The sequence below is a fragment of the Formica exsecta genome, unplaced genomic scaffold (genome assembly GCF_003651465.1).
Source record: "Formica exsecta isolate Colony F162 unplaced genomic scaffold, ASM365146v1 scaffold80, whole genome shotgun sequence".
NCBI classification, from domain to species: Eukaryota; Metazoa; Arthropoda; class Insecta; order Hymenoptera; family Formicidae; genus Formica; species Formica exsecta.
In genome coordinates this window covers 849,997-868,252 of record NW_021853570.1, presented here as the reverse complement: position 1 = coordinate 868,252, position 18,256 = coordinate 849,997, and the positions used below count along the sequence as shown (strand labels likewise).

At 34.0% G+C, this 18,256-nt stretch overlaps 1 protein-coding gene and 1 pseudogene across 5 annotated transcripts in view; both read right to left on the bottom strand.

Annotated features, from left to right (window-relative positions):
- Nucleotides 1-195: 195 nt before the first annotated feature.
- Nucleotides 196-7,322, bottom strand: LOC115244206 (annotated as a pseudogene).
- Nucleotides 7,317-18,256, bottom strand: part of LOC115244245 (semaphorin-1A-like) — a 210,755-nt gene continuing 199,815 nt past the window's right edge. For 4 of the 5 annotated variants that reach the window (XM_029821756.1, XM_029821755.1, XM_029821757.1 and 1 more), the window contains 9 exons: nt 14,831-14,935; nt 13,876-13,964; nt 13,395-13,536; nt 10,780-11,128; nt 10,289-10,371; nt 10,051-10,149; nt 9,622-9,906; nt 8,089-8,232; nt 7,317-7,666 (listed from right to left, as the gene is read on the bottom strand). In XM_029821756.1, coding sequence (XP_029677616.1) covers nt 7,350-7,666; nt 8,089-8,232; nt 9,622-9,906; nt 10,051-10,149; nt 10,289-10,371; nt 10,780-11,128; nt 13,395-13,536; nt 13,876-13,964; nt 14,831-14,935 — 1,613 coding nt within the window. In that variant the 3' untranslated portion in view covers nt 7,317-7,349. The remainder of the gene's footprint in view (nt 7,667-8,088; nt 8,233-9,621; nt 9,907-10,050; nt 10,150-10,288; nt 10,372-10,779; nt 11,129-13,394; nt 13,537-13,875; nt 13,965-14,830; nt 14,936-18,256) is intronic. The other variant, XM_029821758.1, reaches the window with a different exon arrangement.

Genomic DNA, 18,256 nt, shown 5'->3' with positions numbered 1-18,256 from the left:
ATATAAATTTTGTAATTTAAAATATTTTTATAAAAAAATGTTTATGTTTAGAAGAGTAGAACAAATTATTTTCATTTTCAACTGATTATTTCATTTTTATCTTTAAAATCTCGTCCTCTTTCAACTGAAACATTGATTTTTATTACAATCACAACTCGTTGTAGCTAAATAATTTTCAACTCCGAATTGTTTTGATTTTGAAATTCACAAGCTTCTGTTATTGATTTATTATTGATTATTCATATATTGTACAAGTTTTTTGAAACTTACAGTATATAAATGGAACTATATATATCAATAGCTCCGATTCGCGCTGGTAAATCGACGCATTAGAAAATATACAATTTTGTAAAAAAAAAGGAAGAAAAGGGGGAGAGAGAGAAAATAGCCTATTTTTCGTAGAAATAATATAAAAAGTCGCATAATAAAAGTAATATCCGTGAAATATCAAAGTAGTCGTTAAAAAAATAACGTTGATCTTGAATACACGTAAAAACGAGAAGCTTTCTTTAATCATTATATCGTTCTCCCAAAAAACGAGTATTATTGTACAAAGTATATACTAATATATTAAATATATGCATAGTACGCAAGTTACACTATTAATTTGCATACTACGCACGCAATTTGGGGGAAGGTACAATGTTAAATGTGGGTCGTTTATTCTGCGCACGATGAGAAACTTACTCGCTATATGTCGTATGGTTGTGCCGTGTTTGTAATTATAACAATTTATATGGAAATTACATATATAATTATTAGAGCGCGCGTTATTAGCTTCGGGAAGATATAACGATGAGGAATTATATATCTACAAAATTTTTTCGTTTAGCCATAAAACAGCATTAATGGATGACTCGGTGCCTCATTTTCGCAATATTTTGAGATATTTTTCGTTTAATTCGATCATTCGCAGCAGATAGCGTCTTTTATTCATTTACATATCATCAATATTAATATTTCAGATAAAATTATTTAGTACGAAAAGATATACAAACGTTTTTATCAGTTCGGATGCAGAGATCTTTTCAGAATAACAGTTTTTTCCGGGATTTTTTAAAATCTTAATTAAATATTATAATATATCATTATATTCAGAAAATTATTATTATCATCCCTGCTTACCAATATTTTCAAAACATATCGAAATTAAATTGACTCAAGAATTAAGATAAGAAGGACATATATCTTGTGATCTTGAGACATCTTGCATCTTATAAGCTTTGGATTAAATGTTTTAAATAGTTTTATTTTTTACATATATACTCTTTTATATACTCATTTTTGCATAAAATATCAGAATAATTACCAATGTATTTTTGGATTCTGTTTAAAGAAAAGTGTTATTGCTTTTGATAAAATATCAATCATCAAAAATTTTTCCGTAACAAAAAAGAGCATACGATATCATGTATGCTTCCGGAAACTAAATAGCACATTTATCTGAAAAAATTATTTATAATTGATGATAAATAAATATTATTTCATCAGCGATGAGAAGATAAAAATGTTACATGTTACATATTATCTTCGCTTAACTTAGAGCACGATTTTAGCTATATTATCTAAGATTAATTAGAATTACAATATTATATGTACATAAAAAGAGATGTTGCATTGGCACAGCAAAGATGTGTGGCCCGGACTGCCATCCACAGCGCTCTCGGCAAAAATTATTCTATCATTAATTAATACATGATTTTTATGATGCGTTTGGATTTGAGGTATTCGCTTTCGTTGTGCTTTCTCAAATAGTCGCATGCTAATTAAGAAAAAATACACATGTCATTTCATTAAAAAATATTTAGTTATTGCACGTCGCGATTATTTTCATACTAATTTTGTGTTGCGTTTAAAATTTCTTCTCCCATGTATACAAAAACAGCGCGAAAATAGAACATTACAAAAACTTGATGAAAAATGCTCTCTAATTTATGAGAATGTAAAAGCTTTTATAACTGATTCGATAGAAGCAGTCTGAATCGGATCAAATTATTTCATCGGATATTTCATAGTTTAAAGCTAAATTAAAAGTCTGCAAATTTCTCGCATGCGAAAACTATCATATATTTGTTCGAATAGTACTGTAAAATTATATTGAATATTTTTCAATATTGCAAAATATCTACTCGATTAATTAATTTAATTAATTAATTAAACGATCGGCGTTTTCCACGTATCGCTTTAAAACCGGGATAATATTTCCGGTCTACGTAAAGAAATACGATAAAATAGAATAAATGATTTAAATCTTTATCGTTTTTATCTTTATTCATAGTATGAATAAAAAGACATATTAATTATATTAATTATCTACATGTATTATATCGACTTCCTTGCAGCGCCGTACACTGCCAGGTCAGTATTTATTAAACGGTTGGCAGTCCCGGCTTTAATGGAATGTTACGGTTACATTATCTAATTAATGCGAGCGATATGATCTACAGCTACCGCGTCACGTAATTATACTGTCTTCGTTCGTGCCTCGTGTGTGTTCGCCACATTGTTCTTTTCTCTGTCGCAATATACTAATAAGTATAATAATCTAAAATTATTAAGCCGCCCAATTTCAAAATAAGTTTATTATTAACAATATTGCTTTCTGGTGTTTGCAAGATGTGTTGTATTTATTTTTATTTTAATCCTTCGAAAACCCAGCTGTTTAAAATTATGTACATTAATTCGTGACTCGTAATGTTCGCCAAATATGTTTTGCTTTCATTTCTAAGAAACGCACATTTCTTGATACTTATATCAAGTAATTGTTGTAATATACTTAATCATTTTATACATTTCTATGTGATCACCTTAGCTAATAAAAGCAAAGTTTATCAAATTAGAGAATAATCTTGTTTAAAAAATCATATTCAAAGAGCTTATATATATATATATATATATGTATATATATTCTTTTTCAAATTATCTGAAATGCACAAGCTTTTCTGTGTAAAAAATTTAACGATCAATATCATTACAAATTACCATTTTTTGTTAATATAAATCTATCTCTCTCTCCCTATTCAAAAATATTTTTATATATTTTTATAAATTATATCATTTACTATATAATTAACATGTAACAAAAATAGAATTATATGCAGTTTAAAGAAACTATTTTTATCAATAAATAACTTGTCAGTATCATAAAAATAGAATGAAAATGGACAGTTTATCAAATGTATCACACAAGTGTGATATCTATAACATGATTTGATTATACTATACTTTTTTTCGTCAGATTTTTTAAGTAGGATAGTTCTTGTTTGCTTAATTATAGCGATTTAAAATCCATCTTTTGATACTTTGATGAAGCAGTATTTTCTAGTTATAATAGTTGATTCTAATGTGTTAGTAAAATCTGTAATATATGTATATAAAATAATACAACAATATGATATAATAATGTTTAGAACGTATAAAAATACTTTAACACACACTCATTTATTTCAAAATTCTTTTAAAAATGTAAGTTTGAAAATTATCGCAGTGTTTTTTTAAGTTATGATAGAAATCCACCATTAGACAAGGATATCGCATAGAAAAGTATAAAATTATTAAATATCACGTCGGTTTTTAAAATATGTGACAGAAAAATCTAGATGTGTGAGGTTTCTCGCGCTTTATATTACAATATAAAAAAGCTAATGCAAGTACGAGAAACCTTCAATGTGTCGTCTACTTTTAATTAGAAACTCACCTCTCGTTGCTCTTATGACACAGGGCTAGTTTTGAAAGCATGATAAAGTCTTAAATGGAGCATTGGTTATGTACATTGTTTATATGCAAACAGTATTCTCTAATAGTACATTTGTATACATGTAATTTTATACGCATCCCCAATTTTTTTCCAATTTAGAAATATTAATATATATATATGTATATATAACAATTTTTTCTCTACCGTCATATCTCGTGTTAAGGTACCTAGTTCGGATGTTTTTCTATTACACAAACATCATTATATTTTGTAAAAGGCTTGCCAGCCAAGATTAATCGAATACGATGAACGGGGCATGGCAAAAATTTATTTAAGGAAAGACTTTTACAAAGTCAGCGCATAAATCTAATTAGCTGCCTCTCTTATTTAACTCACATCTTGCTTCTCGAAGTAGTATTCTATGCGAAGTTAAAACGAATATGTATAAATGCAAACGTATATGCACTTTTATATATACATATGCATATATGTATATTTTATATATACATATATATGCATATGTATATCTGTAGCAATGAAAATGCGATATATGTATAATATTCATACCTATCATACACACTTATACTTATATTATTCATTCATTTATTCACTCGCTCACACATATACACACTGCTGCCCGCATCACGAGTAGCATAACGAATGAATCCTCGACCTTGTTTAAATGATTTCAACGATTAAAAAAAAAAACAGTTCTACGTATTTACACGATTTCTCTTTTTTCGGTTACACAGCACGCAGTTACCATGATATATATATGTGTGTGTGTGTAGCTATCTATACCGAGCCATATCGTCGAACACGAAAGCACTTGAATAACGTTTCATTTTACCCTGATCTTTTAATATCCAACGTTCAATGACAATCGGTGAAAATTGTAAGGTGTTCTCTATTGTATTCGCTCAAGGCGTGTTAGAATTTACGCGGCAGTGTTAGTTAATGAGCGATGAGAAAATAGTGCACAAAACAGCGGAAAATACTTTTCGAAAATACGCACGAGACGATCTTACTAGTGCAAACTTGGTGTTCATAGTACTAAGCGTCATAAAAGCCTTAATCTTCATTAAATATTTTGGTGTTTTCCAAACCAATGTATCGTGTGTAAAAAAACTTTATATTGTATATATATATTATTGCGAGAATTAATTATATTAAAATATATCAGCATAGGTCAATACACTGCTGGTGTGATTAAAGCTGATTTAGAAAAGTGAGAATGGTTTGCATTTTATGGGTTTTTTCGCATATATCGAAAATGTACTTTCCGCTGTTTTTATCATTTTAAGAAAATCTCAAGATGCTCATCGCTAGAGGCACACTCTGTCCGCGATGCGAAACTGTCAAGTAAATGCGCACGTGTAATCATATCGCGATCGTTATTATAACGCTAGCAGAACCAGTTTTTTGTGTATGTGCACCACTATAAAATTCCTTACTCATTCCGGTTCCCTTTCCCTCGGAGTTTCTTCGAGGATGTTTTGCCATATCAACGGCAATTGAACGGAAATGAAAAACCTAAATATACGTAAAAAATTAAATATGATGTAATGCTTAACTAGATTAATTCTATGCACCACGGCAAAATCGCGTTGCGACTCTAAATTTTAGTTAGATATTTGAGAAATGTATACGATATAATTGCAGCTATGATAAAACTGAGATCCAGATTCATTTCTTCTTGGCAGCTTGATTGTGAATGAATACAATAAGAATGTAAATTCAAAACTTGCAAGTATCATCCAGCATGTATATGACACTCTTGTTATTCAATACTTTAGAATAATCAGCGAATTAATTATTATCGGTATTTTTCTTTATCGATCTTCTTTTTGTCGCAACGTTTCATTCAGCAATAAATTTTCTACTATAGTATCAATTTTTTAACATACATATATTCCTCGAAGAAACTATATACGCTTGCCATTATATTCTCTCGAGAGCTGAGTTTATCGATAATCACGCTCTCGTATTCCCCGCTATTACCAATACTCACAGCACGAAAAAGTGCACAACGATAATTAGTCTTACTTAGATCTCTCTCTATGCTTTGCTTCGCGTCCTATATCGGATATCTTAAACAAAATGCATAAATGAGGCACTTGCCCGCGAATCTGTACCGGCCATACTAATACTCCATTCCTGTTATAGATCAAGATTTGCCAACAATTAACACACGGAAGGCACGCCTCGTCTTTCGCGCGAATGCTTAAATGTCTCTACACAATGTGTTTCGCTTTTTTTTCTATCTTGCATCAGTCTAAGCATCTAACAGGCCACTGCTACGAACACAGTCCTCATATGGAGATATCACATTACATTACTACAATTCAATTCTTCAACTTCAGTCATCGTTGTCGGCGTACACTTTTCCTCACATTCGATTCTCTTGTCGTTATCATCATGAAAAAAAGAATACATAAAGAAACAATTTCAAACGATCTAATTCTATACAAAATTCCATGCTAGTCGTGAGCGTGGAAACGCGCGACGGATATATACTTGGCAAAGCTTGAAAATACCATAGAAAAGTAGATCCTTGGCTCGATCACGAGACTATTCTCTTTACATCGATCTATGACACAACGTGCGAGGTTATTCACCAGTGTATATATGATCACGATCGCATTTCCCGACACGATTTTTAACCGTATTTCATTGTAAAATTTGGAAAAAGGAGAGGAGAGGGTTTTAGTAGGTGTTCAAGATAGTTCCTGGCTCTTCTTCTTCGCATAATCAAATTATAGGAGAAATATACAGTTACTTTTTACTTCCAGCACTGCTACTTCCTTAGATGCACAAAGTTACATTTCTAAACGCGTTTTACAATCAAACCGTAAAGCGAGTCGTTTAATTTACCGATGATACTGATCACTTTTGCGGCGCCTCGCTTAAACCGTGTTTAGTTTGCGTCAAAAACACATCGAGTTCGTGCCGTCGTATGTTTACGATAGTTCGTGTTCCTAAGCAGAAAATTATCATCCTTGCTATTATATTGGGCCATGGACTGAGATCGCGGTGGCGGACTAGCCACATACGTGATCATATTGTTGAAGTTGGGCAAGAACTGTGGATTAAAGAGCGACAGGATCCTCTCGTTGAGCTCGCGCGGATTTCGGGTGGGTACCATATAGTGATCTCGCCCGTTGTTCGTTAATTCCCCGTGCCGATCAAATCGATCATCGTTGATAGCGGGACGATGTGATCCGCAGAGATCGTCGAGACTATTGGCACTGTCGCTGTTGCCGGAATCTTCAAGTTCGCACGTTGTTGGTGCATTTATCAGCGTAGTCTCGACACACTCGACGGACTGATGGTACCGAACACATCTCGGAGCTGTTGCGGATCGCTGCTGCGCAGATTCATAAGGGTCACAATACTCGAGCGTGCAGGTCTCATCGTTTACGATGCTCTCATAGTGATCCTCATCCAACTTATGTGTATTATTGGTGTGGTCCGTAGCGATGCCGGTGGTGAGGCTCGTAGGGGGCGTCGTCCCCTCATCCTCATCGTCGTCGCCATCTTCGTCATTGCGTTCGTCCGACTCTGCGATGTCGGAAGACGAGGAGATGGAAGATGCGCCAGAACCCGTGGGGTCCTGTGACAAGCCTCAGACGGCTCTGTGTCGCCTTCTGTATCATATGTACGTTTTCTTCACTTTCTGCACAGGCTTATTTTCCGCGGATGAATTGGCATTCTTGCCGTTTGGGTTCTTAGGCGGCACATTCAGCACCAGATTGATGGATTTGTTGTTGAATCCGGGTGATTCCGAGCTCTCGGTCAGTCGATTAAGCTGTTGCCGCTGCTCAGAGGGTTCCGGATAAGATGAGCCGCGTAGTCTCTGAGAGAACCAGAAACCGAAAGCGAAACCAGCCACCAAGGAGCAGAAGCAAGTGCCTATCAGTGCACCTGTCAACGTTTGGGCCGAATACACCACTGGGGTGACAGTCACGCCTGTAATATATATATCGAGAGATCGCTTTTATTTTTTTAGTAATTTAAAAGTTATACAAACTTGAAACGTTGCAATTTTCAAATTTTATATCCTTATAAAGAAAGTTTCGTATAAAAAAGGAGAAGCATTACATTGAAATTTCCATATTGTTATTTATAATATTATTCTTTCATGTAAGATCGGTTAAGTTCAATAACGGATCACCCTATTATTAGCGCGCATCGGTAAGACACAGATTAGTTGTGCTAACATAAAAGTGAATCTGAGGAATAAATGAAATATTATGAGGGGAGAATTGCCTTAAAGCGGGATCGCGCGAATTATGAGTATAGGAGGACTTTCGACTTCGAACACTGAAGGTAAAATACTGCGTGAAGTGTGACGGAATGAGCAAGTTTTGTATAGCGCAAATGATTATTACCTTGAGGCTCGTTAGCCCTTGGCTGCGTACGTCCGTACTGATTTTCCCGATCCAACTCGATGACGATTTCATTGTCCCGTTCATCGGGCTGCTCGTCGCGCCCAATTTCGGGCGCCACCGCTGGTTGCACGGGCTTCGTCATTTCTGGAGTAACATTCACCCAATATGATGATAGACGATAGAGATGAGATTACACATACAAAATGATTTCGCATACGTATTACAACAGGTATCACATTTGTCTTTGCACCTTAGATAGATGCTTTCGAATTATATTTAGATATCCATATTTAGATATTCCTGACTATTGATTAAACTACCCAAAAAATTTATATCCTACGTTGCATAATTTATTGTCACTTTATGACTTTAACATTTATAAATTATCGATTTGTCAGACACAATTTTAAAAGTCGTGATGTATGAATATCTAGATATGATCTGGAGATCCGACCTGGAAATGCTGTGAAGCATATATGGCGCCTAGTGTACGCATGAATATATTATGAGATGACTGATCGTGAGCTGCGTTAGCCATGCGAGCAAAACTCTTAGCATAGTTGAATGTGCGTGAAGTATTATTTAATGTTCACTAGGAGCTGCAAAGGGTAGCTTCAACATTTATTGCATGCATTATTTAGTGATATTTTCTTTTCAAAGAGAGAAAACGTGCCACATATTAGGATTCACATATTTAGTCATTTTATTTATATTAGTTGCACTATTTTCTATTTTTAAGGTTAAATAAAGATTAAAAAAGCATTTAATATAAAATATAAAATATTTTATACTCATAGATTTGTGAGAAAGAAGAGAATGAAAAGAGAAATAAAAATAATTGATAGGAATGTAACTAAAATAAACACACTTGTGATATGAGAATAGGAGATTTAAGAGAAAAAGTTTTGTAATTTGCAAAAAATAATCTTTTCAAACATTCTATTTAATTTTTTATTTTTGATGATCTCCCCTGACTATCTTCTCTTTTCAAAATAAGAAATAATGACGAAGTGAGTAATGACTACAAGGGAATAAATTTGATTACGTTCATACTAGGAAGATATGTGTTTGAAAGGATTATGACGCATCGAAAAATGCGCAGAAAATTTTTCAAAAATTTCAAATCTCTTTTTAAATCGCTACATATCTTAAATTCATAGTGAAGATTTATGAATGCAGGCTTCAACATAACATGATTCTGCTGTTTATTCAAAATAGGAAAATCAAAAATAAGCTCGAATAAATTGCGTGCTCGTAATATTCAAACAGTTCGAAGTAGAAATGTTCTAATTTCAAAAGTTCGGAAAATATTCGATATCATATTTGCAAATTATCCCGTATAACTTTTCTTACTAATACACGTCGTCGTGTTGTAAAAGAAATAAAGTAAAACAAAATGAAACAGAGAATCAGGTCGTATCGGATAAAATTATTAAACAAGCGACCAAGTGTGGCATCGCATAATTTACCGATTCCTGGAAACAGCACGGATGTTTTAATAATACATTAATTTAATCTATACACCGGACGTACCTTGCTCGTATCCGCAGCTTCTGTGTCTCCCGGTCGGGATATCTTGAAATAGCGTTTTGCTAGTGTCGCTATCGTGGAGTTTTGTCGGCACCGCGACGCAGAGATTCCCAATTGCGTCCCAAGCGCAATGAGGATCCTGCAAAGCGACGCAGGATCTGCAGGTAGCCGCTGCGGGCGAGTCGCAATGATGCAAGGGAACCGCGCGAATCTCAGAATCCGCGAACACCACCAATTTGCTCGCTTCGCCCGCTAAATGAACCACCAAAAGTTCCTTGACCGCTTGGCCTGCAAAAAATAAAATTGCACATTTCACAATAAATATGCATGTTTACAAAAGATGATTATATATTACACATTAAATAATTTTTTTTCTATCCATATGTATGATAAAACACATCACTATAACGATTATATGATAAATTTACTTACCGAATTTTAATACCTGGACATCGCTGACAATAACTTGGCCCACACTGTCACGTGTCTCGGGTGCGCGTGTGTTGAGTGCCTTCAGAACACGGCCGTCATCTATATGCAACAAGCATTATTATAATATATAATAAATTAAGCATTATTATACAGATGTAATAATAATGCATAATTATATATAAACATAATAAATAATCAATATATGATTACAAATGATTAAATAAATAAATAATTGTACCTGTTCCGATGTAGAGCATGTCATAAGCTTTACCATCCAATGCTTTTACTTGAGGATCTACAACGACTTTGGTAAATCTGTAACTGTAAATGTTAAAATAACCCATATTAAAAAATGCATTGCGCTATAAAAATATGTTATTAAAAAGAGATATAATCGTCATAAAATTAACCTTTGATAGAAAACCCTGTTATAAAAAATCCAGCAGAAAGAATTTTCACATTTTTTCATGTGTATAATATGGTGTGCACATTCTGTTTATCTCTAAATTTAACATTAAAATACATTTATAGATTTATTAGGTTTTCATAAAAAATTGTCATATTCAAAAAATTTAACTTTTAATTATATAATTATTAAACTTTTTTGTTTTTAATAATTCGCAGTTCAAAAAAAAAAATGTGCTAATAAACTTACGGGAGACACAGAAAATATGTTATATTAATAATGTTTTAATAAAAATCAATATTAATCTCGATAAGATCACTCACTTAAAACTGGTTTTAGTTATCACAGGTAATGAAAAGTAGGATTGCACCGCATCGTCCATGAGGGGATGAGCTTTGACGAAATTGACGGTGATGTCCGGAAGCGTCCTAGAGTCGTTAACACAGGCACCAGGTCTCGGCTCAGGTACTTTTTCCGGAAGTACCCGCAGCCAATTGCTGTTTATAGTCTCCTGTTCCTTGAAAGCACTCTGGAAGACCTCGAGAATGTTATCCATGGAGAACGCGCAGACAGCCGAGCCCCCGATGGAGTTCACCGGAGTCGTGAAAACCCCATACACCAGACGCGCAGATTTGCCCGCATATCGACCGTCCGTAACATCGCTCGTTGATTCTGGAGACAAAAAAGATATTTGAGGTATGTATGTTCACCTGGAGCTGATGAATTGTAAGTACTATAAATATTCTTTAATCGAGAAAATGTTTTGTCTGGGAACAACTGTTGGTGAATATCAAAAAATAGTTTTGAAACTTGAAGGATTAAATTAAATAAAATAATAAATGTTAAATCAACAAGTCGGTTGTTCAATATGAGCTTCCGAAGAATACAAAGGAGATTTCAGATCATATGAAGAATACTCTGAGGGCCTTGAATTAAATAAATCAAGATTTAATAAAAGTTTTACTGATGTTTTGATCGAAAAGCTATTTCATCATTATATTCGCGGAATATGAAATATGAAAATTATTTTAAATTATTTTTCGAAATATTGATAAATCTTTCGCGCTATTATCAATTTTATAATGCGAGATGCAAGATGAATGACTATTTTGCCGAATGTGTCTGGAGATAGAAATAGATCGGATATCAACATTTAGCAACAGATCAGGGACATTTGCATTCACCCCACATCTCAAGAAACTCTATTATTTCTATTTATACCCTATTATTGTATTAATCAGTTTCGATCTTAAGTTTTTCATTAATTTTTTTTCGTACATTGAATACATCCAAATTTTAGAAGATATTTCTATGTTTTAATATGATCGACAAAAAAAAAAAATTTTTTTTTAATTATACATGGAAAAAGATTACAATTTTAGCTATTATTTAAGCATCATCATTCTGACCGACATATTGAAGTTGAAATATTTTTGGAGAGATAATTATAGAGAGAGAAATTGCATGTACTCCACGTTATTTAATTTTTAAATGTTTTTTACATGTTACTACAAAATTCATAATATATGAAGAGATGACAAAAATAACAAAATGCAGAATTCAAATAAAGTATCTTTTTTTTGTATATTCCAAATAAATCGCGTTTTGAACGCGGTCAGTCTATCGAGATTGACGATATTATCTGTAATTTACTAAAATTAATTGTACAACTCAGAAATATGCTGATAGAATATCGGTTATCTCATCTATTTTATGTTATTCATTTTACTTATAAAACGATTTTTTAAATTTTTACATAAAGTTAAAAATCGTATCGTTTTGAGATCATCAGCATCGATTTAACAAGATTCGTTCATCGAAAGAATTCAATAAACTTATCGGCATTATAATATCTATTACGCATGATGCTTAGGTGGAGATGTATCAATATTAGCAAGTATGTCATTGGGAGTTATTCCCGTCATTAGGTGTAAAATTGAAGTAATAAACGGAAGTTGTATGATTTCGCGGCGCTTCTCATCAAATATTCTCACCGTTTGGAGGCGCGCCAACTTTAGCAAGCATAGAAATTTCAATTCGATACACGGCGACAATATTCTATTCGGGAACAATGCTCCGCTCATCTTGTTCATCTTCTCTACTCTTAGCCGCGATGGTGCCACGGCTATTGTGCACTCGAGATTAGTCCATTTTGCTGGTAGCTGGAGTAACTTATCTAATTGCGCTATATCTGTATATAAAATCGGATAAACGCGGCGGGAAAATAAATAGAGATATAAATATTAGAAATATATCGTTACCTTTTGTTATAGTGCAATGTTATGTCTCTGTTATTATAAGAGAATATAATGCCACACCGTAACAATGCATCTCTAATATTTATATGTATTTGCAAACAGCAAACTACAACTCTTTCTGTCCTACGTTAATATAAAATGCTGCATGTAAATATATAAATATTAGAAATGCAAGAGTATTGTTACAGCGCAGTATTATTCCTATTACATCGCCAGGGAATGTAACGCTGTGCAATAAAACAATGTCATAACTCATTTTTTAATATTCGTGTTTGCGATTTGTTTAGTTTTGTATATAGATATTTTCCAGGATTGTATTGTTTTCGAGTTTTAATACAGTACTGAATGCATTGGCAGAAATTAAAATCGGTCAGCCCTTAGTCGTTCCTTCTTGAAATTTTTTCAAACGCGCAACTAGTTAAGTTACATTTCCCTCCTTCTTACGGTATTTCATCGAACGCATTGCGAGGGTACGTGTGGAGCAGAAATCGTAGAAAACTTGAAAGGCAGAAGAGTGCAATATATGTGTACTAAGTTGCGACTAACGGGGCGTAGAAGCGAAGAGACTCTTTTACGAGCCCTTTTAGGAACGGCGCGAGAGAGCCCTCGTTTGAAACTACTCGAGCGTAGTCACGATCGAAGCCGCACGCGAAAAGATATGCGCGCATATGCATACTCACGTATTTCGTTGAAATAGAAGGGGTACTCGCCCGGTACCGAACAGTTGAGTCTCGCTTTCAGGAAACTCGTCCATCTGTCGCTAAATGCGTGTGGCCCGCCCTTATCGTGCTGACAGACTCTACCGACTCGCGAGTAGACCGCCTGAAACGTGCAAATCGAGCGAAACCCGAATATTAAAAACTCCAAAGTACTTTCTTCTTATTCCCTATAACACATGAATACATATCAGCAATCGCGATATTTTTACGCTGAAGATTTATTTCCGCAATCTTGATAAAAATGTTTCACATACGTATATCGTATAATATAAAGTGAAATTTAACATTATTCTCTTATATAAAGCTTGTAATCTTGATCAATTTTTTCTCAAATCGGATCATAGATACCCCTGATGATATAACAAAAGCTCAATAAAAAATTTACAGTGAGAAACTTGCTGAAAAATGTCGTATGCGCGGAAAAAAGAAACTATAATCTTACCTTTCCGCAATTCATGTATTCCACGGCTGTCTCGCGATAGAAGAAGAATACGTAATCCTGATACGCAAACGAGCTGACAAAGTTGGGACCTGAAATAATGAGATTGTATTGATTCGATAATCAAACGGTACGTTGAAGTTTCTTCTATGGAATATCTCAGAATTAGCATGAAAGCAACGCATAAAATTTTCTGTTATTCGTCAAAAATACATATTGAATGAATTTGTATGTCTGCGTATAACTGGGGAAGGATATCGATGAAATTTGAATGTCGTCTCGCGATTTGTTATACGTACAACTTTCAAGTTATAAAATCGAACATCGTGAAAACATTATTCTAACATGACACTTTTTTTAAATAGAATTTTTGCCAAGTAAATATATACAGGGTATCTACTCAATTCTTGTAAAAAATTTCCTGATTTTCCAGATATTTTTGTTCAAAATTTCAAGAAAAGAAAATATTTTAAAGATTTCTTTGTGGTGCAACTTTCCAAAATAAATTTTTTTATTACATTTTTCTAATATTTTTCACTCAGACGGAGAAAAAAACACAGAGCTTTTTAAGTTTCAAGTATTAAATTTGTAAATGTATAGAAAAAAAAATTGAATAACTTTCGTAAGATAAGCATTTTTCATTTGCATAAAATTTTCATTTTTTTATTACTAAAAATTACAGTAAAGAATATGTACTGCATATTCAATGTTTTGTTAAGACATTTAATATACACAAACAAAGAGATAGATATATATTTATAATATATTTAAAATACATAATTCATTTGGCTTGCCGACTCTTTGCAATATGAGAGCAAAATGATCAACGAGAGATTTTTTTTTTTTTTTTATTCCCAATAAAATTTCAGGTTTTCCATATTTTTCCAAAGTGTAGATACTCCGATATATAAAATTGCAAATAATCTACGTATGAATTTCGATGTCTTTAAAAAATTACCGTTCAATTGATTGAGATCCGAGCGTTCGGTGCGAATTTTCTCCCTGTGAATCAGCGGCTCGCCACCGGAGAAGTCGGCCACCGTCGCGGCGTATAACTGTCCCTCTGAAACATGCATAAACGTTTCCGTCAGTCAGTCGCACCTTCTACATTTGCAAGCTAAACGAGCACCATCAGGTCGACACGGGGGTTATACAGCAGACTCGGGTTAATTCATCCTCCACCTTTTGGAAATTACCCGTTGAATTTACGTCGGCGAGACTATCCGCAGGATGATTCCGCGTTTGTGCACGCACCGGGACGACGTTCTGTACGGCATAACCGAACTTTCGCTTCCCGCTATCAGAGTCCTCGAAGGACCGACTGCTGGAAACTGGAGCGAGCAATTATACCAAGTTTAATACCGCCAATCATCTTCCGTTCCCATCCTCGAATTTACATGACTCCCCCCCACACTAATCTGAACATAAGTGCATCAATAACACTGTAAAAAAAATTGACTAAAACTTCAGACAAAGTGCCCATCTTTTTGCAGATACATTGTCTGAATTTTCGGACACACTTCAATTTTCAGGCACGCTCTTCGAATTTTTAGAAAAATGTTTACAGTGTATGTAAAGTCTTTATATTACAATTAAACGATGAAATAAATAAAGACATGTTTTATGAACAGAAGCAAACGGCAAAAAGTTTTCTATGTTCGTGTACGGGCATAAAAACTTCGTTGAAAAAATTATAGCAAAAGGAAGAAGAAAAACTATATCTTCCACCGGAGAAGGAGATTCTCGTCAGATTCTGCGAGATCCTGTCTGGTTGCGTGTAGCGGACAATTTTTCTCCGTGTCGCGGCAATCGGTCGCAAAACCCCGGAAAAAGCCCCCTGGATTTGATCGTGTGTACGGAGTACATCATGCGCCGGTATATACACAGTGGGCATCTACGGGAGGGGTGAGGAGAAGGAAAAGCGACTACATTTCCTCCCGTGCTCTTCTCATATAGGAGAGGATCCTCGAAGGATTCGCTGCGGCTCTCCTCCTCGCGTGGGCCTCTCCATATTTCACGTTCAAAAAGCACGATGGGATTTGAGGCTGGCCAACGTATGCGCGCGATAAGTGTATATAGCGGCCGGGCGGTCATATATAACGGGGGCGAGGCCAGACTTAGGGGATGAACGTGCCCGTTGCAGGCTACAAATCTACGCCCTGAGCCCCCCAACGCCGATGCTATGCGCTCGCGAATATCGTGGAGCCGCGCGTAATACCTGCGGGAAGGAAGGAGGTTTGTGATACACGTATACGCGCTTCTCTCCGCGAGACATCTTCGCGAGAGATCGGAAGCTGTGCACGCGCTGCTCTCTATACTTAGGAGTGATTTAATGCACCGTCGCCGACGCATTACGTCGTCTCTGCGTCTAAACTCTCGGCGAAACTTTCGACAACGAACGGGTTGAATCGCTAATAAAGTGTAATACATTGTGATAAAGGGATTTTAAACAACCGAGCGATTTTAGATAATAATACTTGTCGATTAGTTTCAATTTAAACAATACCCATTTTTTTGAGCGCTAAAGGCTATATTATGGGTGAAAAATATAACTACGTTATTATACGGTTGGTAGCTTTTGTCCGAAGAAGTTTTTTTGTGTTTATAAACTAAACTATTTTAATAAAAACAATAGAACGAATTGCAATTTGGCAAATAAAGGTTGATTGTGCCTGCCAGCAGATATTAAGTTTTTACAAAAATGTAGAGATTTTTGCTATCTAATAATGGAGATCTCGGTGTAACTTACCCGTTGTCGTATTATCCAACCCTAGAAGAAAGGATTTCGAAGATGACGAAATTTCTCAATGTAAAAAGAAGGTATATCTTACAAAGTGGTAGCACTAGAAGCACATGCAGTGTCACAAAGCGTCTATCGGTAAAGCCAAGAGATGAAACTTTTGAAGAAGACCTTGGAAGCAGCGAGATTCCGTAAGATCCTCTCAAAATCAACGGATGATACGATGATGGAGCGCATTCTATTTCCCGCGGGAGAATACATATCCTAGGAGGAAACCCCCTGAACCATCTCTAACGGATCCTGAATTATTTCCTGGGATTCTGGCAACGAGCAAGCCGAATTCGTCGGCACGAATAGTGGGGACCGGCCGCAAAAGTTAAAAAACACATATAATGGTAAAGATTATCCATATAATTAAAGTAATGCAGCGTAAAATTCTAAAATATTCAAGAAGACAAAAAAAAATATTTAATTATCGAATATTCAAACTATAATCGAATTTTATTAACTAGCAGATTCGAATCAAATGGGACGCTTGCACAATGATTGAATATATTCCCTAATGATCAATTAATTGATACTTTTTGCCAGATATTATAGTTGCAGCATTACAAACCTTGTACTTTTGTGAAATAAACCACTGATAGTTATTGCAACCTATAGATATAAAAATATAAATATAAATATAAAAATTTAAATATAATATAAAAATATTGATATAATATATAAAAACAAGGCTCATTTTGGGAGTTGCTTGATAGAAAAGAAGAATTCATTGCTCATAACAACCGCGTATCTAACGAATATCTACGAATCAGTTTTCTATATTCTCTGTAGATAAAAAAATATATATATTTCTCTATGAACAAAGAAGTATTTAATAATTAATCCAAAATTTACACTATTTCTTCAGTTATATGCGTTATCCCTCATTATATTCAAAATAATGGATAATAAATTAAAACGTGTAGTCGCATATATATATATATATGTATGTATGTCCTTTAATCATTTGTGTTATTATATATTACGCTATTTTCATTCCATCAATTTATATCATATTACACGCATATAACTGCATAATTAGAACAATATTGAAAATAGCTAATACAAAACAAAAATTGATTAACAATTAATGTATTAATTGCAATTTTCATTTATTATATCAGTTTGAATCACGCGATCACAGACAAAATTGCTATATACATCGTACAGGGATACGATTGGATATAAAGAACGATAACAAGAATTTAAAAAAATGTCACTTTTGATGAATCGAGAATATCGAGATATCTAGGGAACGCGATAACCGATTTTATTGCGACTAGTTCAAATCGCGAGCTTATATTGATGTTGCATTGACATTGTAAAAATTCGTTAGACTTTTGATTGCGTTATTATTTGACAGATTTTGGTCAAAAAATCAAATTGAAGGTCGGGATTTTTCGAGGATTTTTTATGCTTGTGAGAATAGATAATAATATTAATATATACACCAACACTTATCTTTACAATTATTACTGTAATTATTACTGTCAATATTGCTATCATTTATGTTACTGTTGGCGTTTGAATCTTATTAATGTTTCGAATTTCTTATTTCTTTTTTTATATACTAGAGACCACATAAAAATGTAATTTTAT